The 25,128-nt window shown below is 43.0% G+C and overlaps 1 protein-coding gene and 1 long non-coding RNA gene across 2 annotated transcripts; one reads left to right on the forward strand and one right to left on the reverse strand.

Annotated features, from left to right (window-relative positions):
- Positions 1-1,258: 1,258 nt before the first annotated feature.
- On the reverse strand, positions 1,259-11,571 carry LOC310644660. Its single transcript, XR_014493338.1, has 4 exons — positions 11,481-11,571; positions 9,908-10,019; positions 9,148-9,221; positions 1,259-1,607 (listed from the first exon to the last, which is right to left on the reverse strand). It is a non-coding gene; the product is annotated as an uncharacterized lncRNA (long non-coding RNA).
- Positions 11,572-12,705: 1,134 nt separating this feature from the next.
- LOC310644643 (digestive cysteine proteinase 2-like) lies at positions 12,706-25,034 on the forward strand. The gene is made up of 11 exons (XM_083369859.1): positions 12,706-12,788; positions 13,215-13,286; positions 13,713-13,805; positions 15,579-15,751; positions 16,770-17,010; positions 18,006-18,207; positions 19,090-19,283; positions 19,679-19,770; positions 21,197-21,358; positions 21,754-21,943; positions 23,053-25,034. Exons 1-11 carry the CDS (start codon positions 12,746-12,748, stop codon positions 23,238-23,240), a joined length of 1,650 nt encoding a protein of 549 aa, XP_083225985.1. The 5' UTR covers positions 12,706-12,745; the 3' UTR covers positions 23,241-25,034.
- The last annotated feature ends 94 nt before the right edge of the window (positions 25,035-25,128 follow it).

The following is a 25,128-nucleotide window of genomic DNA, read 5'->3' on the forward strand; positions in this document are numbered from 1 at the left end:
CAGCTTTTTTTTCCCTGTTAAGAACATCTAATAGGCTGAAAGACATGTTTGTGAGGGACAACTGCCAACGACAAGAACATACAAGCGTTTAACTGGAGTGCAATCTACAGACGCAGTTTGCCTGTTTTCTCTCTCTACGTTGCATGGATGGATGGCAAGATTTGTTCAAAGAGAGGCTAATGGTCTGCTGTCGCCACCTCGTGACCAAGCTGTTGAAAAACTCCACTGCAGCTAAGCCAGGAATTAAATGCCTACAGCTGTACTGAATCCTTTTATTTGCAAATGAAATTGATGCACACACAAAAAAAAAGAAGAACCAGGTGATGTAGATTTGACTAAAAGGCATATGGGCTACTTCTGAAGTAGGAAACATGAGGGAAATTAAAGTTTTATGCTAAACATTTTTTCCCCCATTTCAAGCGTTTAATTTTTAATCAGTCATGGCAATCATAGCGGCTTTTCCCCCACCCAAGCCTGGGAATTATAATTTGTTGGGGATGCTAAACTTTATCTAAAGAGTGTCATAATGAATGACTTCTGCAGGAGCGAATCTTTACGTGGCAAAAAGTGACGCCGTCTTTGAAATGTGAAGAACAAAAGGGAAACGTACAGTACTTAAGGGGGAAAATAAAGTAGAAAGCTTCTCGGTGAGTGAAGGTGATCTTGGTTTAGCAAGCATAGGATTCTGGCTGGTTGTGGGAACTGGGTCTAAACCTGAGTGATCTGAAATAATTACTGGCTGCCTGCTAAACTGAAATGGGGTACAGTATGCTGTAGATACAATTTGTATCAACTACTGTATTAAAGGATTATTTAGTTATTATACTCACATGTACTACTATCAGTTTATGGTTGTGTTCCCACAACATATTATACTGCCTACAGCCATGGTGACACAGTGGTTAGAATGCAGTATCGTAGTCTAACTATGCCCACAGCCTGGAGTTTGATCTTGATGGAGCTCAAGGGGGACGCAGCCTTCCATTCTACCAAGGTCAGTAAAATGAAGACCCAAATTGTTGAGGGCAATATGACAACTCTGTAAACTGCTTAGAGAGGGCTGTAAAGCACTGTGAAGCGGTATATAAGTCTATGTGCCATTGCCAAATTTTCACGCTATAGACGATAGAGGAGGGGAATGGGGAAATAGAAAGCTTGCAGAAAGGTCTTTCATTGTCACATAAATTGTCTGATGACTCATTGCCTTCCAGATTATAATAGGTGCCATGAGCAAAAAGTGCAGATGATCTGGGGGAGGCATTGGTGCTCACAGCCATAGGTCCATTCTTGAAGATTATCTCAAGGCAGGAATATCGCCATATGGAACACTGATGTATCTTAACACATTACCTAGGGAATCAGATTCAGTGTAACAAATTCTGGGTGAGATGTGGGATGTGAGTATTTATAAATGATTGCAGATGACTTCCCAAGCACACAGATGCTGGAGTAAAAAATAAACTCAAAAGACACGATGCAACAAAAGCAAATGTACTTAAATTGTCTCTGTCTTCTTCTTTAAGAACTCCAAATCTGTTTTGATGGACAGAAGAGACCAAAGTATCTGCTCTCCAATCTGGGTGCCCTCCCGATGTTTGATAGAGCTACTGTGGAGAAATTTGAGATTTCAAGTTTTAGAAGACAAGAACGTTGGGTAAAGAAATGCTATACCAGCAGTCCTTGACTTATGACTATAACAGAGCCTGCCCATTGTGGTCATGTCATAATAGATGTATTTTATGACCTTTTTGCAGCTGTTGTGAAGCAAACACAATGGTTAAGAGAAAGCCACAGTCATTAGGCAAACCCATGGTTCACTATGGATCAATTTTGCCAAAAACCAGAAGTATATACCAGTTTTTGACAATACCGGGTCATGTGATTGAAGGACGCTGCAAACAGCCATAGATGCAACCTGGTTGCAAAGCACACAAAGTGTAGCCATGGTACTGTGGAGGGGGCAATCGTTGGACCTTCAAATCCAAGTCATACATTTTCCCCAGGTAGGTGTATCATAACATTGACACTAAGTGACCACTCATAAGTCAAGGAATTCCTACATAGATAGAAGCAGACCTATACAAAAGCGGTTCCTACTTAATTGAATGAGGCTTATCTATCTCTATATCTATCTATCTATATCTATCTATCTATCTATCTATCTATCTATCTATCTATCTATCTATCTATCTATCTATCTACCTACCTACCTACCTATCTATCATCCCTATTTCTATCATCTATCTATCATCTCTATTTCTATCTATCATCTATCTATCTATCTATCTATCATCTCTATTTCTATCTATCTATCTATCTATCTATCTATCTATCTATCTATCTATCTATCTATCTATCCTTGGGCTAATTCCAGGGCTAACATCTATTTCTTGCTATGTTGGAGATTTTTCTTTTTCTTTTTTGGGGGAACTGATAAAGTTTTGAATGAAGATCCAGAATGTTGCACAAGGAGTTCTTTTACTTGGAAATGTTTGTTCCTACATACTGCCCTTCAGCAGAACTCTCAGGTCAGTTTACAAGAACACACTGAAATATATTAATTTGCAAAAATAACTCTGTTCGCATAACATACTGGACCATCAATCTGCCAGTTCCATTTCAGCCTTGTGCAATTTATAAACCTAGCCTGTGTGGCTAGCTTATGGTTAGCATGAACCCAGCCACTGGGGTTGGTAAATAGTTGCTTATGGAATAATGTGATTGGTGAACTCAACTCCTGTGGCTGATTCAACAGAAATCAATTATGGCTAATTCATTAGACCATGATTGAAACAGGTTGAATGGATGAATGCAGTTATCCTACAACTGTTTTTATGCATCCAACCATCTAGCAGAATCATGGTTAATGATGGCTATTTCATAATGGAAATATATTATGCATAGAAGGCCAATAATATGTTTTAAAGCAAAAAAGAATACTTGTATTTATGGGCTCTCTGAAAAACTGGCTGAGGAATTCTGTGAATTGAAGTCCATAAGTCTTAAAGTTGTCCAGTTTGGAAACCCCTCTTATATTTGGTACAATAAAGATGCTGATGTTGGTGTGAGGTGGGCCGTTCTGAATTGGGATAAAATGAATGGCTCCACCACTAAGAATGGTCTGCTTTACTTGGGATGGCTGGGAAGCTTGGAAGAGATTCTTTAAAGGTGATTCTAGTCCAAGTACAGACTGACATGAAATGCCTAAGCAAAGTTCTAGACCAGAGAGAAGTCCTAAGCCAGGGCTCTTCAAACTTGGCAACTTTAAGACTTGTAGACTTCAACTTCCAGAATTCCTCAGCCAGCCAAGTTTGAAGACCCCTGTCCTAAGCTCTTTACAGGTAGTCCTTGACTTACAATCATTCGTTTAATGACCGAAGTTACTGAAAAAAATGACATGATCATTTCCCACACTTAAGACCATTACAGCATCCCCATGGTCAACTGATCAAATATGGTTCATATTTGTGACATTTGTACAGTGTCCCAGGGTCACATGATCGCCTTTTGTGACCTTCTGACAAGCAAAGTCAATGAGGAAGCCAGATTCACTTAACAACCGTGTTACTAACTGAACAAATGCAGTGATTCACTTAACAACTGTGGCAGGAAAGATTGTAAAATGGGGCAACATCCCCTTAACAGCTGCCTCACTTAGCAACAGAAACACTGGACTCCATTGTGGTCATAAGTTGAGGACTTACGCTTGAGTTGAAAGACATGTGGCCTGATTTTTGAATTGATCAGATCTTCCAAATAGTCTTTAAGGTCTACCTTAAATGTAGCCAGAAGATAGACAAACGTGACGTAGCGTGTCAGGAGAAGCTGCAGTTCTTATACATTAATGAAAGACCAAACTGAGTTTGGCATGACCACATAGCTGTTTGTTAAATCAAAATCAGCATGTTGTAAAAATGCAGCTGCTAAATTTGTAAGTGACTTAAGAGGGTGGTGTGAACACAAACTATTTCTTTAGGGAGGAATGCCAGCTTGCTCAGAATAGCATGAGTAGACAAAATCCACCTCCCTGGAGAATCTCCTTTTTGTTGGTGAGGAGAGGAATGTTATGTACTGGGCTTTTGGTACCACACCACATTCGTTGCTGGAGAGCTAACGGTTCTCCAGCAACCCAGACAGGACGTCTCCAGCCCTGCAATTGGTCAACCTCAGGCGGCGGCAAGCACGGGTTCAATCTGATTGGTTGCTACCATAGGGTTTGGCTATATATTGTGGCGGGGTGCGCCCCAAGTACAGTTCCAGCTTGAATAAAATAATGAGTTTCTGTGTACTCAGCTGTGTGTCTTCATTCCTGCTCACCAGAGCCCACAACTTAACAGGACGAGGGAGAGGAGAAGGAGAAAAGGGGAGGGGAGAGAAGAGAGAGAGGGGGAGAGGAGAGGAGAGGGAGAGGGGGTCTGGTCTGATCTGGTCTGGTCTGATCCATTCTCCACCTATTACTGGTCCCAGACACAAGTTTAGGACTTCCACTGACCCAACTGAACTTAATAGAAATGAAGAGTAGGAGATGGAGCACCTCACCAAATTTTTCAGTACTTCCAAACCCATGTTTAAAAGGCTTAATAGATTAACAAGGTGGAAATAAACCTCTGGACAACAAGGTATTATCATCACCAGCCTTTCGGTTGGGAGGGGAAATACTGCATCTCTAACTCCCAGAGGTTTTATTGAGGCAATAAATCTCAGCTCTCCAGGTCCTTAATCCCATTTTCAGGAACTTGTTTACAACAGAAAATTCATAGGCATGACACAGCAAGTTGCTTTTTGGTAGCCTAGATTGAAGCCACAAAAATGTAGACACCCACCCTACTGCAGAACACAGAAAATCAAAGTGAGATAAAGAAATCTTTTCCTTCTAAAGTTTGTCCTGACCTCTTTTTTCCAAGAGCTGAGAGAGAACAACTGGCTGACCAGAGGTCACCCAACTGGCTGGAGGCCCAAGGCAAGACCAGAAGTCACGGTCTCTGGGTTTCTAGCCTGGTGCCTTAACCACCACAACGGTCTGGCTCTCTATAGCCAATATTTGGCAGAGAGTAATAAGGGTCAGTCAGAACTCAGGAAAAAATCAAAGATTTTTAAGAGAAAGATAAAGTTTTCTCCGCAATTGTTTTTATTGGGTATTGTTGTAGATTGTGATGTTAAAGAAACCAATTTGATGTTGAATATGATAACAGCAGCACGGTTACTGGTGGGACAATATTGGAAGAAGGATAGTTTGCCTACTATAGAAGAATGGGTGTTTAAAGTTTCGAATCTTGCAGAAATGTCTAAGATTTCTGCTTACTTGAAAGATCATTCACAGGAAAGATATATTTCAGTTTGGAGGAAGATGGATAGATTATATTCAGAATAAATATGGGACTAAAAAGTTCCATTTAGTTTATGAGTAGATTTTAGAGGGATATTGTTATTGGTACTTTGTATGTAGTTATGTTAAAGGGGAGTTAAAGCACATTATGAATTTGGTTAATTGTATATTATGCATAATTTTTATTTAGAATATGATTATTCTAACTATAATCCTGTATTTAGCTCTGGGAAGTGGGGGAGGGGAAGTGGGCGGGTTTGGGGTGGGGGGGGATTTGGGGATATATTGTAAAATCTTGTTTTTGTAAAACTCTTTAATAATAAAAAAAGAACTCAGGAAAAAATCTTCCAGAAAACTCATAGGGAAAGGGCATAATATGTGAACCAGACTAATATTAAGCCGCTGTCCCCAGTTTGCAGTTGATGACATATTAGACGTTTGCCAATTTAAAACTAAATACATTTTGTTCTAATTCCTGATTGCGGGAATACGAAAACGGTGCTCGCTCCTCTTCGCCTCTATTATGCCAAGCTATAATCTGAACTGATTCGATGGTTATTTTTCAGGAACTTATTTTACAGTGAAATTGGTCTCCCATTGTTTTACGTTTTAATGAAGTCACTGTATAAGGCTTTGCCCTTCCTAAAATTTTAATAAGTCAGCCACATAGCTATGCAACCAAATGGAAAACAGCAGGAGAGCAGGGCTCGAGAAGAACTTAGCAAGTTGTCAGTTGCGTAGCTGAAAGAAAAGACTGAAGGACAAGGAGAAGTTCATGATTGGATCTTAAAAGGCACTCTACCAGTGGTGGGATTCAGCTGGTTCGCACCACTGCGGCAGAACCGGTAGCTAACTTTTTGTTGCCAAGGCTCAGAACAGACTTCCGGAAGCGGCATCCACACAGAGAACCAGTTGTTCACATATTTGAATCCCACCACTGCACTCTACCTCTTCCACTCTAGTCTCTTTAGAAATGGACGATAACATTTTCAAATATTGTTGGAAGTCAGCATGCACCCACCCTCCTAAATAAGGAAATATTTTGGAGAATATTAAAAAAAGGCAGAATATTATATTTCCCCAAAGCAGACATGTGAAACACAAGGCCCAGGGGCCGGATCCGGCCCGCGAAGTGGTTTCATGTGGCCCACAAAGCCATCCTGGAAACAGTGAGGGAACGGCCCCCACTGCCTTGGCCCTGGCCCAGAGACCCTCCTTCTGCCAGAGACCCTCAGATCTCTCCCACTCTTGCCCAGGCCCCCATAGGCACCCTTGATGCGAACGATGTAGAGCTGGCCATGCCCACCCAGTAGGCCATACGCACTATGGCCACGCCCACCCAGTAGGCCACGCCCACCCAGGCCATACCCACCCAGCCCCCTGAGGGCAACCGTAGTGCTGATGCGGCCCTCAATGAAATTGAGTTTGACACTCCTGCCCCAAAGGAATAATAGAAAAAACAGTAGGCAGAAACTAGCCCCTGGTCTCCTTCCCCCAGGCAAAGGCCAGTTTTTAGAAATGCAGATTTGGGGCCACCTATTTATAAGCACACCTGATGAGAAGGAAGGACTCACTGGAGAAGAGCCTAATGCTGGGAAAGATTGAGGGCAAGAGAAGAAGGGGATGACAGAGAATGAGGTGGCTAGATGGAGTCACTGAAGCAGTAGGCATGAGCTTAAATGGACTCCAGAAGATGGTAGAGGACGGGAAGGCCTGGAGGAACGTTGTCCATAGGGTCACGATGGGTCGGACACCACTTCGCAGCTAACAACAACAACATTTATAAGCAAAATGCTTTCAGCCACAGTCCCAGAGAAAGTTTGAGCTGATGGGATTAGAAAGACAAAGACTCCCAAGGACAGGAACGTGAACTTTAGGACATTAATAGGATTAACCCACTACCATTGGAATACCAAAAGGGCACACTCAAGCTCAGGTCGAAGTTCATTGCATAGGAACAGGAAGAACTTCAAATACAAAGCCACAAGAAGAGGAAGAACCTCAAATACAAAGCCCAAAGAAGATATAAAAGCCCACCTATCCCAACTCCATTTTGACCGCTATCCCAGAACCACATGCTGTTGGTTCTGTTCTTCAGTAAACAGAACCTTCCTTCCATACAGCCTCCATTTTGTTTATTCCCAGCTTGGACTAGACCTGATGATTATTTTTTTTCTTTCAACAAAATTAAAACAATTAACCTACTGGATTCAAGCATTGCTCTTTATGAGAGAGGAAGCACTTCTGGCACGGGTGCAAAACCTGGAAAATATTGACCTTGTATGGAAGTTGTAATCTGCCTTTATCCTTCATTCTGTTCAGTTGTTCCACAGAAAAATGCGGGATTGCTGATGTTATGGCTATAAGGCAGCTGGTACAATTGACCATGGTTTGGACTGATGATAACTTCACTTCTGGCCTAATTTCTCTTTCTTCCAGCATCTGACCTCGCAATTCATAAATTCTTTTTAACATTGTGCTCTTTACTTTTCAGAAGGTGGTTGTACTAGTGCACTTGCTGCTTTTCAGAAACCTGGGCTAGGACATGAGCTAAATATTTCTCAAAATTGCCGAAAAACTTACCCTTTCCAGGAACTGGCTGGGAATCCATCATGAAAAGCACATTACCCAAAGAACATTAAAGTCTAAGATCCTTAGAATTATAGCTGCATCGATGTTACTTACTACCTAATTCAAATTATATGTTTGTGTTCTTTATTTTAGATCTCTTTGGGTCAGTTTTTTATTATGATTATTCTTGGTGACTGCCTGGACCAGGGCTTTTCAACCAGTGGTACGGGTACCACCTGTGGTACACTGGCACCTGGCAGGTGGTACGTCACCATCCTAGAAAAGTAGCAGGGGAGGGGAATGAGCTGAACCAGTGGCATCACCGCACAAGCCTGAGCAAGAGATGACTGAAGCTGCAGGGCTGTCAGGGCTCAGCGGAAGTGCCAGAATCAGTGCCAGGCTCCAGCGGGAGCTTGATGCTGATCCTGGTGCTTCTGCTGAGTCCAGAAGAATCGCCGATCAGCTGGAATGTTGCAGCATCTCCAGGGTCTTGTGATTTACATTCAGATGCTTGGAAACCGATTCATATTTATGATGGTCCCAGTGTCCCAGGGTCATGTGAAGTGACCAAGACCTGCTGCAACCACCCAGCAGAGGGGGGGGGGGAAATAAAAACCAAACATCCCCCCACCCCACCCCCGCTGCCAGTCCTCAACAGAAATGCTCACAACAATGAAAACCTTGGACAGGAGGATGAGCGCCGTTGGGCGGGCAGGCAGGTGTCTTGCTCGGCTGTGGCTTGGGGGGCACTTTTTTCAATGCCATTGTATCTTCAAACAGTAAGTGAACTGTTGTAAGTCGAGGACTACCTGTACTTCATCACTTTTTTCCTTTTTTGGGGGGGTGGGTCATCAAGTTTTTGACACCTTGCTAGGCGACTGGTGGTACTCAGATGTTGCCATATCTTAAAAGTGGTACAATGGGTGAAAAGGTTGAAAAGCCCTGGCCTGGAGAAGTCCCTGCAGTTTTCTTGGCAGTTTTCTTTTTTAGACGTGGTTTGCAATTGCCTCCTTCCTAGGGCTGTGAGAAAACAACTGGCCTAATGTCATGCAGCTGGCTTTGTTCTTAAGGTGGGACTAGAGCTCACTGTCTCCCAGTTTCTAGCCTGGTGCCTTTACCACTGCCCTGAACATGGCCATGCATAGTCTAAAAATAGATTATTTCACAAACCTTTGACCAGGTAAAACTGTTGATGGTATGAAATCAATGATAGCCATACAACTTTCAAACAACCTGTCCCAATCTGGTACCTTTCAGATGAACTGGCCCACAACTTCCAGAATCCCTCTTGCCAGAAACTGTCGGTATTGTAGTCCCAAAATATCTGCAAGGCAAAAAATTGGGAAGGCTATTTTAAAAATAACATCGATGTCTTTTCAACTAGAATAGAATAGAACAGAACAGAATAGATTTGGAAGGGACCTTGGAGGTCTTCTAGTCCAACCCCTTGCTCTTCTAGTCCAACCCCGAAATGCTATAAGGCAGGAAACCTTATAGCATTTCGGACAAATGGCTGTCCAGTCTCTTCTTAAAAACTTCCAGTGTTGGAGGCAGGTTGTTCCACTGATTAATTGTTCTAAAAATTTCACCCTAGTTCTAGGCTGGTTCTCTTCTTGATTAGTTTCCATCCGTTGCTTCTTGTCCTGCTTTCAACTGCTTTGGAGAATCGCTGGACTCCCTCGTCTTTGTGGCAGCCCCTGAGATATTGGAACACTGCTATCATGTCTCCCCTCACCCTTCTCTTCATTAAACTAGACATACTCAATTCCAGCAGCCGTTCCTTATATGTTTTAGCCTCCGGTCCCCTGATTATCTTTGTTATTCTTCTCTGCACTCCTTCTAACATCATCTTTATGACATGATGGATTCAAACTGATAAGAACGCTCGAATGCAGGTTAAGATATATTTATAAATGTAGGTAATTCTCAACTTGCAATCATTCATTTAACAACCATTCAAAGTTGCAACAGCTGTGAAAAAAGTGACTTACAACTGATCCTTGCACTTACATTCTTTGCAGCATCCCCAGGGTCACATGATCAACATTTGGACGCTTAGCAACTGGCACATATTCATGATGGTTCAGCATCCTGGGGCCAGCTGACTTTCCCAGTTGGGTTCCTACAAGCAAAGTCAAAGGGAGAAGTCAGATTCCCTTAACAACTGCACAAATCACTTAACAACTGCAATGATTTGCTTAACATTCATTGCAAAAAGGTTGTAAAATTGGGTGTGACTCATTTAATCCCATTGCTTAGCAACAGAAATTCTGATTGCAATTGTCATCGTAAGTTGAGGACTACTTGCATTATATTGAGATGTAATTAGGAAAATGGATTAGTCCTGATGACGGTGTAAATATCCCACCTCAGGCAAGTTATAGAAAATTAGTTATGTTTATTATTTCCAGTAGATTGAAAATATCAATTTAAATATCAATTGTGTTCTGAGATCTAACTCACAAATTGCTTTTAGCCATGGTTTGTTGGCAATAACAAAACAGACTGAATTCTTAATGTGATACTTGAAGCTAGATCATGACCTTCATAAATACAGGATTTACTGAACAAATTTGGAAGCCTGAACTGGAGAAGACATTATTTACTGGATTTGCCTATAATTAAGAGATGAAGTTTTTGGATGAAGAGTTTTATATCTGTTAATTAAAAGAAGGTGAAGAGATTATGAAATTATTTATACTTGTCGCAATGAAGGTGGAAAGTGGCTTTCTTAGGATTTTTCCCCTTTTTTTGCTTTTGCTTTCTTGGACATTTGTCTCTCTCTCTCTCTCTTTTTCTCTTTAGTTTTTTTTATTATCTTTCACCGTTGTAATTAAAACTTTTCCTAAAATTATTATTTAAGAAACACAATTTGGAAAGAGGCCCTTTTAAATTCACCTGGGCTTATTCTGGAGTAGACTTGGATAGGACCTCTCCATTATTTATTTATAAAATTTATTGGCCTCCTATCTTACCAGAAGGTAACTCTGATGGCTTACAGTCATAAAGAATATACCTACATTAAGACCTACATAAATTACAACCAAAGATTAAAATCTAAGGATGTGTGGGGAGGGGTGTGTGTGTTGAAGCAGAGTGGAGGGAAATGGGATCTGTTGTTACTCAACTGCCTCCACTGTGCTGTTCTCCCACCGGGGCCTCAGGCCCACTGGCTGTGCCAGGTCTTTAGGCCCTTACAAAAGGATAGGAGGGTTGATGCCAACCTCACAACGGGGGTGGGGGGGGGACAATGAGAAACAGCAGAGAAGCCCCTCTTCCTGGACCCCGCCAACCAGAATAATCGGGCTGATGGGACCCACAGCATGCCACCCCTGCTGGCACAAGTGGCACGGGCCAATCCCAGTACGGTTGGGATTTATTTATAAGAATAAAAGAATGGTTTTATGGCTGATTGGTCTACAATTTCTTTTCAGACAATATTTTAATTCCCAAACCTGCCACTATTTTTTAATTGTTGATTTAGATTTGTGTATTTAGTTTTCACACATTCGAAGGCTATCGAATTAAGTGCTATAATTTTATACTTGTGATTGCTCAGTGTATTTCTTCTTTACAGACTAACCTGTCTCTTAAAACAACTTTAAGCAACGTAGGCCAAAAGAAAGCCAAGACGGAATTCTTATTAACACGTTCGTACAGAATCTGTCTTGAAAGAGCCGGCATCATGAGTTTTGACTTCCAAAGGTACACATTGGCATAAGTGCAGTTTGGATCCAACCTTGGAATGTAAACCAGCTAGATTTGCAAGAGGAAGAGAAATTAGAAAAGATAACATGGGCCAAAATTTTAAACACTTTATTTTTCTTGCATTGCTTCCAAGCAAGGCAGATGATACAGTTGGAAGAACACAGCTTTATCTGTGACCTTTCAACACAGAAAAACAAGGCTGGAGCTAGCAAGAACTTAAAGATTTGGCCTTGTGCAGCTGGCTGATGACCGTCTTCATCGTCTTCTGAATGACTCTGCCCTAATTCAAGAGGAGCTTCAAACCACAATATCACACTCCAACGATCACAAATGCAGGGATTTTTCTTCCTTGCTTTAGCACAGTTCTCTGTAATACCCCAGCTTTCCTTTGATAGGTGGGGAAAGAGGAGAGTAGACTGGCACATTTCCAGAATATAATACTATAGCCATCCACTGCTTATTTTCTAAGAATAATTTTATTTAAATAGCTAAGTCTCTAAGAATATCTAGATATACTGTATTTTTTGGAAATAAAATGGTAGTGAGAGCTGCTCCTTTCTTTATAGTCTATCTGTCCTTCCTTCGTTCCTTCCTTCCTTCCTTCCTTCCTTCCTTCCTTCCTTCCTTCCTTCCTTCCTTCCTTCCTTCCTTCCTTCCTGGTTTATGATAATTATGTTGAACTTGTTCATTTCTGCTGTTTTTTTATGTCATGGCATGGACTGGGAGGGAAAAGGATTACATATAAATATTTTATTTATTTATCTGAAGAGTGTTAAAAAGATGGATGGATGGATGGATGTTGGCAGAGTAGCCAGACAAATAATAATTCCAGTTTTTATGCAATTGGTGGAGATGTTACAGGCTACTTGCCTACTTAGTTCATTTTCCCAGTACTGACTTCCAAGAATAAATTCACAATCAGCTAACTATCTTAACATATTATTGGATATTTTCTTGCCATCCAGCATATGGCAAATCAGATCAGAAACTTTTCCATCCAGTTCTTGCAATTTGTTGCGTTTCTAATCCCACCCATTTGGGAGGTCTGAATTTATCCATTGGTTAGCTGAGCAGTGCTGACTTTATAAGACACCTACTTACCGTGCCTCTGAGTAGTAGAGTGCCTGGCCTGGGACAGGAATGGAAAAGCTGATCTTGCTAACATGGGCAACCGGTTTCCTTGGTAAGTCGATCTTAAATGTTTAATATTACTGTATGGTTGGTCACACAATCAGCCAGATGTTTAGACTGGATTTGGCATTTTTATCCACCTATCGAGTTCTCCCCAATGACCTAGGATAGACAGATGTTGTTTGATGGTTTTAAGGATATCCTCACAGGTTATTATTATATGATCCTTCAATCTCCAGGGAGGCAACTCTCTTAATTTTCTTAAACCAATCCTCAGAGCGGTTTGTGACAACAAACAAAAAGCAATATATTGATTGCCACTTCAGAGTCTGTGAATAACAATCCAATTTTGAAAGCTTATTTAAACTTTTAACACTCTATTGATTTTCCATTTGTTACTATTGTTGACAGATGTACTGTTATATTACACTATTAAATTCAATTATATCAATCTACCCTCTCTATTTTTGCATTTCAGTGGTGAACTGTGTACAGTTACACCAACAATTGCAGATGCTTCCCATGTTAGGAGATGTCTATCATGTCACAGGTAATGTGAGACCATTACACCAGGGGTCTTCAACCCCAGGGCTGCGGCCCACTATCGGGCCAATGTCTACTTGAAATTTGACCACACAAGTGGCTGCCCATGGGGCTGATTGGAGGCACTTGTGCAAGTGCACACCGGCCCATCACTCGTGCAAGTTGAACTGCACACGTACGCTCCAGCCCAGCAATCACGCAAGGGCTATGTACACACATGTGTGCTGACCCACTGCTCGCGTGGCCCAGTTCCCCTCTCCCCCACCTCCACCCAGCCAAGCAGCCGAGCTGCAAAGGTTGGAGACTGCTGCATTACACGATTCACAAAGAAGTGTTCTGCAAAGATTTAGTGGTGGAACTGTCCGGAATAAAGGGATCGCAGTCAATATTTTTGTGGTTGCTTGTTTTTTTTTGATTTTGCCCCTTTTTTCAGGGATACTTAAACTGCCTTATGCTGAAATAGAAGAGCCCTTTGAAGCCTGGTTCAACAAGACTGGAGGAGAAAGTCGGATTCAGTATTATGATGGTAATCCATGTTTGACACCAAAGTGGTGCGATCACCCAGCGAAAACCTTCCTGACATTTTCACCATGAATATAAATAGCTCTTCAGGGAGGAAGAATGGATGAAAGGTCAGACTGATGTCCATACAGAGTGGACTTCTTGCAGGAACTGGATACGTCTAGGCCAGGGGTAGGCGACCTTGGCTCTTTTATGACTCATGGACTTCAACTCCCAGAATTCCTGAGCCAGCTGGCTCAGGAATTCTGGAAGTTGAAGTCCGTGAGTCATAAAAGAGCCAAGGTTGCCTACCCCTGGTCTAGGCTAACAAAGAGAAGGACTAGGGGTGACATGAGTCTTCCAGTATTTGATCTCTATCAGGAGAAGAGGAGGTTTGCTGTTCTCCAAAGCACCTGAGGGCAGGACCAGAAATAACAGATGGAAAATCATTACAGAGAGATCCAAACTAGAATTTTCTGACAGTGAGAACAATTCATCAGTGGAACGGCTTGCCTCCAGTAGTTGTGGGTTCTCCACCACTGGAGATTTTTAAGAAGGGATTGGACAACCCTTTGTCTAGAAAGGCATAGAGTGTTGGACTAGGAGACTAGAAGACCTCCAAGGTCCCTCCCAACTCTGTGGTTTTGCATTCTGTATCTTGGACTTCCCAGATGTGTTGAGATTCAATTCACAATTTCACGGCTGTAGCAAGTTGAGGAGGCTGGTAAAGACTCATATTGTCTGCTTTGCTTTCAGCAGCACCTTTCAGATAAAGGTTTCTCCCATCATCATCATCACTTTTCTTTTATGTTCCATCTTATCTCCAAGGAAGGAAAGTAGATAGAGATACATACCCCATTACTTTTCAAATTTGTACTGGAATTCTGTGATGTAAGTTAGCTCCCAGGCTCTGGCCCTGGGTCCTTTCCAAAGCCTGTACTCTGCCATTGACCTATGTTTCCTCCCCATCTGTTCTACTCACATCCATGCCACATGCATTGTCTTACACAGATCATTTGAATGCACTGTCTACACTAACGCCCTCTGACAGCCAAAAGTCTTCTGCTGGAAATGTTGGGAGTTGTGGTCCCAGAACACCTAGAAGGCACCAGAGCCAGCAACCATTACCCTAATGAAATAAGAAGGGGCTATACCACGGGTCGGCAACCCACAGCTCTGGAGCCACATGCGGCTCTTTCGGCCTTCTTCTGCGGCTCCCAGTCCTCCTCTCCCATTTGCAGACAGAGAGACAGAGACGGAGGCACTTGCGCTTCCTTTTCTCTCTCTCTCTCTCTCTCTCTCTCTCTCTCTCTCTCTCTCTCTCTCTCTCTCTCTCTCTCTGTGTGTGTGTGTGTGTGTGTGTGTGTGTGTTTGTGTGTGTGTGTAAAAAAGAGAGTGGACTCAAGCTGTTTTCGGAGAAGCTGACAAGCTTATTGGGCGGGGCTCCTGCCTTTGCTGCGACTCCACAGGAAGCAGGAAGCAGCAGCAAGCAGGGCAGGAGAGCCAGCCCAGTAAGAATGTGTGTCAGCTTGTCCGAGAACAGAGAACAGCGTGAAGACAGCTTGCCAGGTGAGCAGAAGATCGTGAAGACAGCTTGCCAGGTGAGCAGAAGATCGGAGAGAGGGAGAGAGAGGGGGAGAGAGACAGAGAGGGAGGGAGGGAGAGTTTTGCAGCTCCCAGTGTTTTTTTTTCCTCTGGGAAACAGGTCCAAGTGAGTGTTTCAGGTTGCCAACCCCTGGGCTATACTGTCAGAGGCAATAAATATTTGGTGTAATTCTGCTTCTCCCTTTTTTTCCAGGCCAAGTTATCACTTACCAGTTAGGCTACATCAAACCTTTTGGAGCCAGCTTCAAGGTAACCCCGGAAACCACTGAAACAGACGTTAATATTCAGGAATGTTTTCAGCTCAATGGAACATCTGAGAATCCTGTTAGACCTCAAAGTCTGTTTCCTAACTTAACAAACTTCCAGGTGAGGATTTTTTTTGCCATCTTCTCCCCTTACTCAATTTTTCACGTATTGCATCAAAGCTGAACGGTGTTAACTATAAGTAAGATACATGCCGAAAATCATGCGAGTAGATTTCTTGATTTGCTTTTATGTCCCACCAGATCGGTGTCCGCCTGGACAGGCTGGCTCCCATGTAGTTTGTCAATGAGAAGTGAAAACAGCGCCTCTTCAATGAGGCACTTCCCCCAAATGGGAGAGGCGGGTGTATTGTGACATTTCTAATAAGCCTGGCTGGGATACGTGCATGTGTTATCTGTGATTTCATTTGATTAGCAACGTCTTGAAAGGGTTTAATCATGAAATAAAGCATTGTCTATAGCAGGGGTAGGCAACCTTGTCTCTTTTATGACTCGTGGACTTCAACTGACTTGTAGTTCACAAGTCATAAAAGAGCCAAGGTTGCCTAAAAGGTAAAGGTCCCCCCGCACATGCATGCTAGTCGTTTCCGACTCTAGGGGCCGGTGCTCATCTCCGTTTCAAAGCTGAAGAGCCAGTGCTTGTCCGAGGACGTCTTCGTGGTCATGTGGCATGACTAGACGCCAAAGGCGCACGGAACGCTGTTATCTTCCCACCGTAGTGGTCCCTATTTTTCTACTTGCATTTTTACGTGCTTTCGAGCTGCTAGGTTGGCAGAAGCTGGGATGAGTAACAGGCGCTCACTCTGCTACACGGCACTCAGGATTCGACCTGCCAAACTGCCGACCTTCTGATCGACAAGCTCAGCGTCCTAACCCACTGAGCCTAGCCCTGGTCTATACCCACTGACTTTGGATTTTGCCAGACTGGAGTCAGTGCAACTATTTCTGTTTAGTTGTCCATAGTTGCACTGAAGATCTTGCCATACAAAGCCACACCCATTGTATAGAGGAGATCCACTTTAGACACTTTAGTTGAATACCATTGCGTAATACTTGCCACTGACCTTTCCATTAATGTGCATGGGCAAACCTTCCCTCTATTCTTTGCTTTTACACTCCAGCCTGTGAGGCATGAGCATTACAATGGACAACCTTGCACAGTCTTGGAGAGTGTATCCTATTGGGGTAAAAAGAAGAACACCTATAAGTTCTGGGTGGCAGATGGTTCCCGTGGGCCTTTGCCAGTCCATTATGAAATGAAAGGCTACAACACCCTGCTGGGCTCTCACTATGACAAGTATGAGATAGATTACATCAGCTACTCTCACAGTTTCTCACCCAGCATCTTCAATCTCCCTCCTGGTAAGTATGGATGAAAACATTTTCTGGAATAGTGTTAGGACACAGACCCTTACTCCAATCTAGTGCACTGGTTGAATTCCTCCAGTCTAGTCCATTTTCCCCAACCCAGCTGTCTCCAGATGAATGGGAGTTCTGGAAGATGAAACCCAACATGTCGGGAGGGTACTAAATTAGGAAAAGCTGATGGAGTGTACTTACAAGGGACCCGTATTGTAGCTGTAATAATCTCTTACCCAAAGGAATGCTACTTGCTACCTTTCCGATGTTTGCTTTTTAAAACCGCCTCCCTTTAGTCTGTATTTTATTAAATTTATTAAATAATTAAAAGTATTGTAGGAATTTAAAACATGTAACCCATGGGAAATATTCCACCCTTCCTTATAGCACCCCGTTAATTAAAATACTTGTAGGTATATCAGTAGAGACAATGCTCTTCTTTTCTCAAAGGCAAAAACGTCAGGATCAGATGGAGAACAGAATCCTGGAGGTGAACGTCATCTTCAAAAACCATTATGTGTAGGTTTTGCAGGGGTTAAATCAGTCTTCCCCAAACTAATGTTCTCTAGAGGTATACTCTCAGAATTTCCTAGTCAGTCTGAGCAGTTCTGGCCATTGCTTAGAATTCTAGGAGTTGACAACACATTTAAAAACCACTCGACTTGGGAAAGAATGTGTTAGGGGTGTCACAAGAAAACTAATTAGGCTGAACCCACATATTAAATGGCCTTCCAGCCTGACCTCTTAAATTGGCATCCAAGCCGAAGATTCTCAAGTCTTTGCCTGTGATTCATGTTCCAGGTCTTCCCACTTCCCACTGCCTTCTCGATGACCGGATTATGGCAATGTCAAAATGAAATCACAATATTCTACTAAGTATAATATCTCGAAACAACCTTTTGTTAACATCGGTCTTCTCTAGAGGGCATATAGTAGGCAACAGAGAATTCAGGAAGAGAACTTTTGACTTGGTTGTTTTCCTGATTTCCTTCTGATAGGCATCAAGTGTGCACACTGGCCAAAAGGGGGGCCAGAACACAGGATCTTGGCCAATCCAATGCAGGAATTTGTTGGGGGAACTGGAGAAGTCAGCCAACACCATGAACATCTGTTTCATCACTACAAGAAAAAATTCAGAAAGACCTACAAGAACAAAAAAGAGATAGAGCACCGGCAACACAACTTCATCCACAATATGAGGTAAAGGAACCAGCAGAGATGTAGACCAGGAAAGTTAGAATTCCACAATTTTTCCGGTTCTGCTGGTTGACCGTCAAGCAGATTCTAAAATAAAGGATGAGGGATCAACCTTTTACTGGTCAAGATCCAAATTTAATAGTTTGAGGACATTTATGTCACTTATTCAACAGTTACATGTTAAGGAAATAACATGCTAAGTAATTACGTTCTAAGCCCCAAATAAAACACAATACACTTGACTGTGATGAATGAAACCAGCCTCTTTATTTATTTATTTAGAAGATTTATATGGCCGCTCACCCTTTTATATTTCTTCATCTTACGCCGGAAAAACAAATGTAGCGTATCTGCTCCTTTATCTGGCAAACGGGATTGATGGGGTACAAACTCTGGTATTTGGCTCTTGAATCCCAGCACTTCATTCACATTTAAATATTTGGTTACTATTCTATTCACTTGTGCCAATTTAATGCTTCGGTCTTCTACTCAGAGTGAAAATGGATGCTTCCAATGCAGTATCTTCTAGCATCAGTTCAATGAAACTCAGGAGTTTTGCTTTAAAATGTATGAAAAGAAAGCCTGGAGGACACAGTGGGAGGCAATCCCTTTAAAATTCAATGCACAGGGCAGGATAAATGCATATCACGCCAGCTATACAAAGCCAGTTTCGCTATGGTTTTGTCTGCATCAGGCAGAAATAGGAGAACCACTACAGGACTATCTGTTCACACCCCTATCCACCTCCAGTTAAATAGATTCTGCAGGCTTTTGGCAGAAATAAGAACACTAGTGAGATTAAATATGTCTGGCCCAGACAACGGTCCACCCTTTTCCTTCTTTAAGTGAAAATGCATCTTCTTCTCTTTCTACATGTTCTTCCAGGTATATCCACTCCAAGAATCGAGCCAATCTCTCCTTCAAACTGGCAGCGAACCATTTAGCAGATCGAACACCAGAAGAGTTGGCTGTGCTTAGGGGGAGGCTACAGACGGATGAACCCAGGAAAGGGGGGGCTTTCCCATCTGACAGCTACAGAGGTCTCACCTTGCCGGAGAGCTTAGACTGGAGGCTTTATGGTAATTGTGACACCTTATTGGTCTTTGCTCAGCTTAGGCTTCCCAGGAACAACTAACAAGTGACTGCGCTTTCTGTCCTTGGAGGTTCACTTGAATGTCCAAAGTGTCTTAGAAACTGCAGGTTGCGGGGGGGGGGGGGGGAGAAGGATTTGTGACATCAGATTTTACCCTCTGAAAATGAAGTCCTGCTTCTGTCAAAGGAAAAGAATTCAGATTCCCCACAGACCACAAATGATTCTGTCCAAGTCCTTATTTTGAGTTTCAGCCCATTAAAATCCACCCTTTTGTTTAATTTTGCTATAATCTATTGCCTTTTGCATACTGCGTGTTACACGGAATTCTGGTGTTGCCTTAATTGTTATTGTGACAATCCTTCCTTTTCCTCCTCAATAAAGGGGCAGTGACACGCGTTAAAGATCAGGCAGTGTGTGGATCCTGCTGGAGCTTTGCCACAACAGGAGCTCTGGAAGGAGCCATCTTCCTCAAGGTGAGACCCCAATGGCTGATTGTTGACAGTGATCACTGTTTGGTCTAATGCAGTGGTGGCGAACCTATGACACGCGTGCCAGAGGCAGCACTCAGAGCCCTCCCTGTGGGCACGTGCACCATCACCTTAGCCCCACCTCCCAACATACTCCCCTCCTCACTAGCAGATCCCCCAGAAGAGAATCGCCCCTGAGCGCAGCCCACACAGAGCAGCGCAATCAAGGACATGGCAGCCGGGCAGCGGGGACAAGACTCTGCCCTTGTTCTCCATCGTGCGCAGTTAATGCTGCAGGGCGTGGGCGGAGGGCGTGGCCACCATGGCACTACTGGGCTGCCTGGGTGATGTGCGGTGGGCTGCAGAGGCGGTGAGTGGCCCTGCGGGCGGGTGGGCAGGGCGGGGCACAGCAAGTGGGAGGGGGAGCGGGGTGGGGTGGGGGGCCGGGTTTTGGGCACTTGGTCTCTAAAAGGTTCGCCATCATTGGTCTAGTGCTTAAGATACCAACCTGGAAACCAGGAGACTGTGAGTTCTAGTCACACTTTAGACGTGAAAGCCAGATAGGTGACTTTGGGCCCATCGCTCTCTCTCAGCCCAACTCACCTCATTGGGTGGTTGTCATGGGGAATGTAGGAGGAAGAAAGAATATTGGGGATTTTGCTGCTTTGAGTTATTTATAAGCAATAATGACAGAATATAAATAAATATAAATAATAAAATAAATCTCTACTATAATGCTAGCTGTTTTTTGGGGGGACCATAAACCCTATCCTACACTTGCATTTAGTTTATCTATTCCTAACTTTTTAAAAGATAATAATAATAATAAAAAAGAAAATGGATGCTGGCCTGCATTTAAGACCAAGTCTTCCTATTTCTAAATTATGGCTCTGCCAGTTGCATACAAACTGTAGGTGGATCATAAAGTGTAACCAGGCCTACCTCACAAATGGATTATATTTACCCAAAATGCTTAACCAGGGTTTGCTGAAACATGGTTTACTGAAGGTCATAATTGGTGGGTTCACTAAAAATACTAAGCCACAAGTTAGCAAATCGCATTCTTCATTTAATTGGTTGACTGCTTTGAGGAATAAAGCTAAGTCCAAGGGGACTTATTCTAAGCCCTGCAGTAGAAGCAGCAACCTACAGCTCCTCTTTCATCCCAAGGCACTGTAGAGCTTCTGGGCCATCCACCCCTTCCATTGGTAGAAAGTCTCACCTCACCTCCCAGACTGATTCCTAGCTACTACTGCAGCCATGTTCTCAGCCTTTGGAGGTTGACTGCCATGAAGATGATCGTTGGTAGACTTCACAATGGGACTTGAGATTGGAAATAGTAGGAGGTGGGATTTGAGGATGGAAGTAGGACCATGGTTATGGTGTGGCTGGTTTCCACCCACAGAGGTTCTCTTCTGTTCTTTCTGTGCAGACAGGAGTGCTCACCCCATTATCTCAACAAGTCTTGATCGACTGCTCCTGGGGCTTTGGAAATCGTGCTTGTGATGGGGGACAGGAACCACAGGCATTTGAATGGATTATGAAGCATGGAGGGATTGCCAGTGCTGAGGCCTATGGGCCATATATGGGTCAGGTAAATCTAGGGTACCTTTACTGATCACCTTCCTATAACCCTCAAGTAAGATGTTTCTCTCAGTCTACCTTATCCTGGGGCTCTCCTGGTGCCTCTAAGATCTGTTCAGACTGCAGTTCTAGTTAGTCTTGGGACTTCAATTAAACATGTAGTCGGAATCCATTCCAGGATGTCATGCTAGGGAAGACTAATTTATCCAGTTTTATGTTTCCCACTTTTGGCTTAGATCGGGGGTCTTCAAACTTGGCCCTTTTATGACTTGTTGGGTTGATAACAAGTCATGTTATCATGTTATGGCTTTTTGGGTTGATAACCAAGCTGCACGTTAGTGGTTGAGACTGCTAACTTCCGTAAAGTGAAAATGAGGGTACATTGTCTCTCCCCACCCCCTATAGAATGGCTACTGCCACTACAATCAATCGGAGCTGATAGCACCAATCGCTGGCTACATTGTTATTACCTCCCAAAACATCACTGACCTTAAAGCTGCTCTGTACAAGCATGGCCCCATCGCAGTGAACGTTGATGCTTCCCACAAGTCCTTTGCCTTCTACTCCAGTGGCATCTATTATGAGCCTAACTGTGGTGAGTTTTTGTTTTTTCACTTCTTGGTTCACGGTCTTTTTTCCCAAGCGGGGATCTGGATGTAGGAAATCTATTGCAGCAACTCACTGAACTGTCAGGTTTGTTCTCCTTTCTCAATGACAGGGATGCTCAATTACTTCCATGCTGGTAGGCCAGGGGTCTTCAAACTTGGCAACTTTAAGACTTGTGGACTTCAACTCCCAGAATTCCTCAGCTAGCCAGGGCTGGCTGAGGAATTCTGGGAGTTGAAGTCCACAAGTCTTAAAGTTGCCAATTTGAAGACCCCTGTGGTAGGCCCATGGGGAATTTTGAGAGTATCTCATAAACATGCTATGTTAGTGGCTGCTCTGAAGAAGAGCTGTCTTGTTTAGAAAGGGGCTCTCATAGGGAGAGTTACAACAGACCAAATGAGAGTCTAACTTCTTCAAGCCTGGAGCCTCAACCACTAGACCAGGGGTAGGCAACTTTGGCTCTTTTATGACTCATGGACTTCCAACTCCCAGAATTCCTGAGCCAGCCATGCTGAGGGGAGAGGTTTCCAAGCTGAGCCATGCTGGCTCAGGAATTCTGGGAGTTGAAGTGTCCGAGTCATAAAAGAGCCAAGATTGCCTACCCCTGCACTAGACCAAACTGGCCCATTTCAGTTAACTTCTCTTTCAAAAAGATTGGATGGGTCCCATAAGAAGATTTCATGAGTATTACATTAGGGACTTTCAAATTATGGGAAAGTCATACTTGGAGTAATCATTATGTTTCCTTCCTCTCCACAAGATTGAACATTTCAGTATCACTCACCCCACTGGAACATATTAATTCAGAATTTATAGTGAGGACTTGTATTTCATTAAGATACGAGATTTGCTCAAACTGAATCCCTGTATTCTAACCAAACCAGTATCTTTCTGAAAGGAACAAGGTAATGGAAGGAGTCTGGAGTATTTTGTGCTGAACTAGGAACTTGCAGCTTACAGAAGAGCAGCAATAGAGCGAATGAGAATCTACCTCTCTGGGGGAAAATATCAAAAATATCTTTAAACCTGTCCAGCTTCTTCATATGTGTGAGTTGTGGAAGGAGATGATGAGTTAATTCTTGACACTTTTGCTTCTAGGCAATACAACCATGGAGTTAGATCATGCTGTCCTAGCTGTTGGTTATGGAGACCTCCAGGGAGAACCCTACTGGCTTATCAAGAACTCTTGGTCTACGTATTGGGGCAACGATGGCTACATCCTCATGTCCATGAAGGAGAACAACTGTGGAGTGGCTTCTAGTGCCACCTATCCAATCCTGGCCTAACAGCAATGGCTGTCATGTTCAGCAAAAGACATCTGGTTGTATTGTATTAGAAAATTCCATAGCAAAAGGTCCTCATTTTACAGATCGCTCAGCTGAGTCACCACTTATGCTGCAAAGTGCTACAGCATTGCAAGTCTGAACATGTGTCTGTGTGCACTTATCTTAACCTACCATTCCCCTAGGTAATACAAATATTGAGACCACTGTACCGTAGGTAATGCAACCATTAACATACTTGTGTACAGACCACAATCATTTAGATCACTGGGACAGAAAATGGGAGGGAAAATATAATACATCATCATAAATTCCACTTCCGAGAACATAATAGATTTCATGTGGCAAGCAAATACACGTAGATGGAATCATGTTATTTACATTGCTGATGATTCCCGAGTAAGATTATTAAAGTACATGGGTGTTATGCAAAAAGCTGATAATTCTCAGTCAGTTCTAGCAAGCAGCAGCTTTTTCTTGGTACCTCTACTCTGAAAACAAACACGAGTGCTATTACTTGGACTTACTGATGTTCCGTTAGCCTTGCTACTGTGGTTTCTAAAGTATGGCTTATGGTGTTTAGCATATTGCAAACTTAGCCAATTATGTCAGATTTATAAACTGTGCCTAAATAAATAGTGTAATATCAGAAGCCAATCAATAAAAAAACTTATATGGCTGGTCTCTCTATTTTCTACTTCTTAAGAAATATGTAGCTTACAACATAAGATCAAAACATTTGACCTTAACATCTGGAGTTTATGGTTGAATTTGTTTTGCAATAAACAGTGGCTATGTTCAAATGAAGGGACGCAGTGGTTCAGTGGGTTAGGACGCTGAGCTTGTCGATCAGAAGGTCGGCAGTTTGGCGGGTCGAATCCCGAGTGCCGCATAACAGAGTGAGCGCCTGTTACTTGTCCCAGCTTCTGCCAACCTAGCAGTTCGAAAGCACGTAAAAATGCAAGTAGAAAAATAGGGACCACTACGGTGGGAAGGTAACAGTGTTCCGTGCGCCTTTGGCATCTAGTCATGCCGGCCACATGAACACGGAGACGTCCTCGGACAAGCGCTGGCTCTTCGGCTTTGAAACGGAGATGAGCACCGGCCCCTAGAGTTGGAAACGACTAGCACGCTTGTGCGGGGGAAACTTTACCTTTACATGTTCAAATGATATCTTAAGGGACAAAACCAACTACCCTTTTCACAAATACATTTGTACAACTCAGAAAATTAGGATTATTGAATATAAACAGTGTAGCTTGATCAATTTCTAGCCTAGCACCTTAACTACTACACCAAATTGGCCCTCTGAGGGAAAAGCATACCAGTAGTTTCTAAAATTATATTACACATAGGTCAAATTTCTTTAGTAGCTGCATCCACGAAAGCATTTCTCTTACAGATGAAGATGCAGAAACCGATTCTTGGCATCCTCCGTGATTATTCGGAAAAGTTGGGGGGTGGACTAGCGGATCTCTAGGGTCCCTTCCACGACTACGATTCTAAGCCTCGCTTTCTGCACGCCCTAAACACGTAAGGAGCAAGAAGTAGGCAGTGGGGAAAGATGACGCTGCTGCTGCAGCGTCCTCATTTTGGCCAGTCCGAGATGAGATTTAGGGTCAGAAGAAAATCACGTCCATTTGCTAGCCAAGACTTGGTGTTCACCCCGGAGAGATGACGGTACATATTCGGATGACACTCCAGCCAAGTGTGGACACGAGCCAGTCCGCGCTGCCTCTTTCGACACCACACACAATTTGGTCCTCCTTTTTATTTATTTTATTATTTTTTAAAATTCCATTTATATCCCGCCCTTCTCCGAAGACTCAGGGCGGCTTACAAGCTTAGCAGTAGCCTTCATTCTATGTATATGCCTGCTTATTAGGGCTTT

The sequence above is a fragment of the Vipera ursinii genome, assembly GCF_947247035.1.
Source record: "Vipera ursinii genome assembly, chromosome: 9".
NCBI classification, from domain to species: domain Eukaryota; kingdom Metazoa; phylum Chordata; class Lepidosauria; order Squamata; family Viperidae; genus Vipera; species Vipera ursinii.

Coding starts and splice junctions, on each gene's coding strand:
- LOC310644643 (XM_083369859.1), top strand. CDS start 12,746: ATGGAAAAGCTGATCTTGCTAACATGGGCAACCGGTTTCCTTG. Junction 12,789..13,214: donor ATGGGCAACCGGTTTCCTTG/GTAAGTCGATCT, acceptor TTTGCATTTCAG/TGGTGAACTGTGTACAGTTA. Junction 13,806..15,578: donor TCGGATTCAGTATTATGATG/GTAATCCATGTT, acceptor CTTTTTTTCCAG/GCCAAGTTATCACTTACCAG.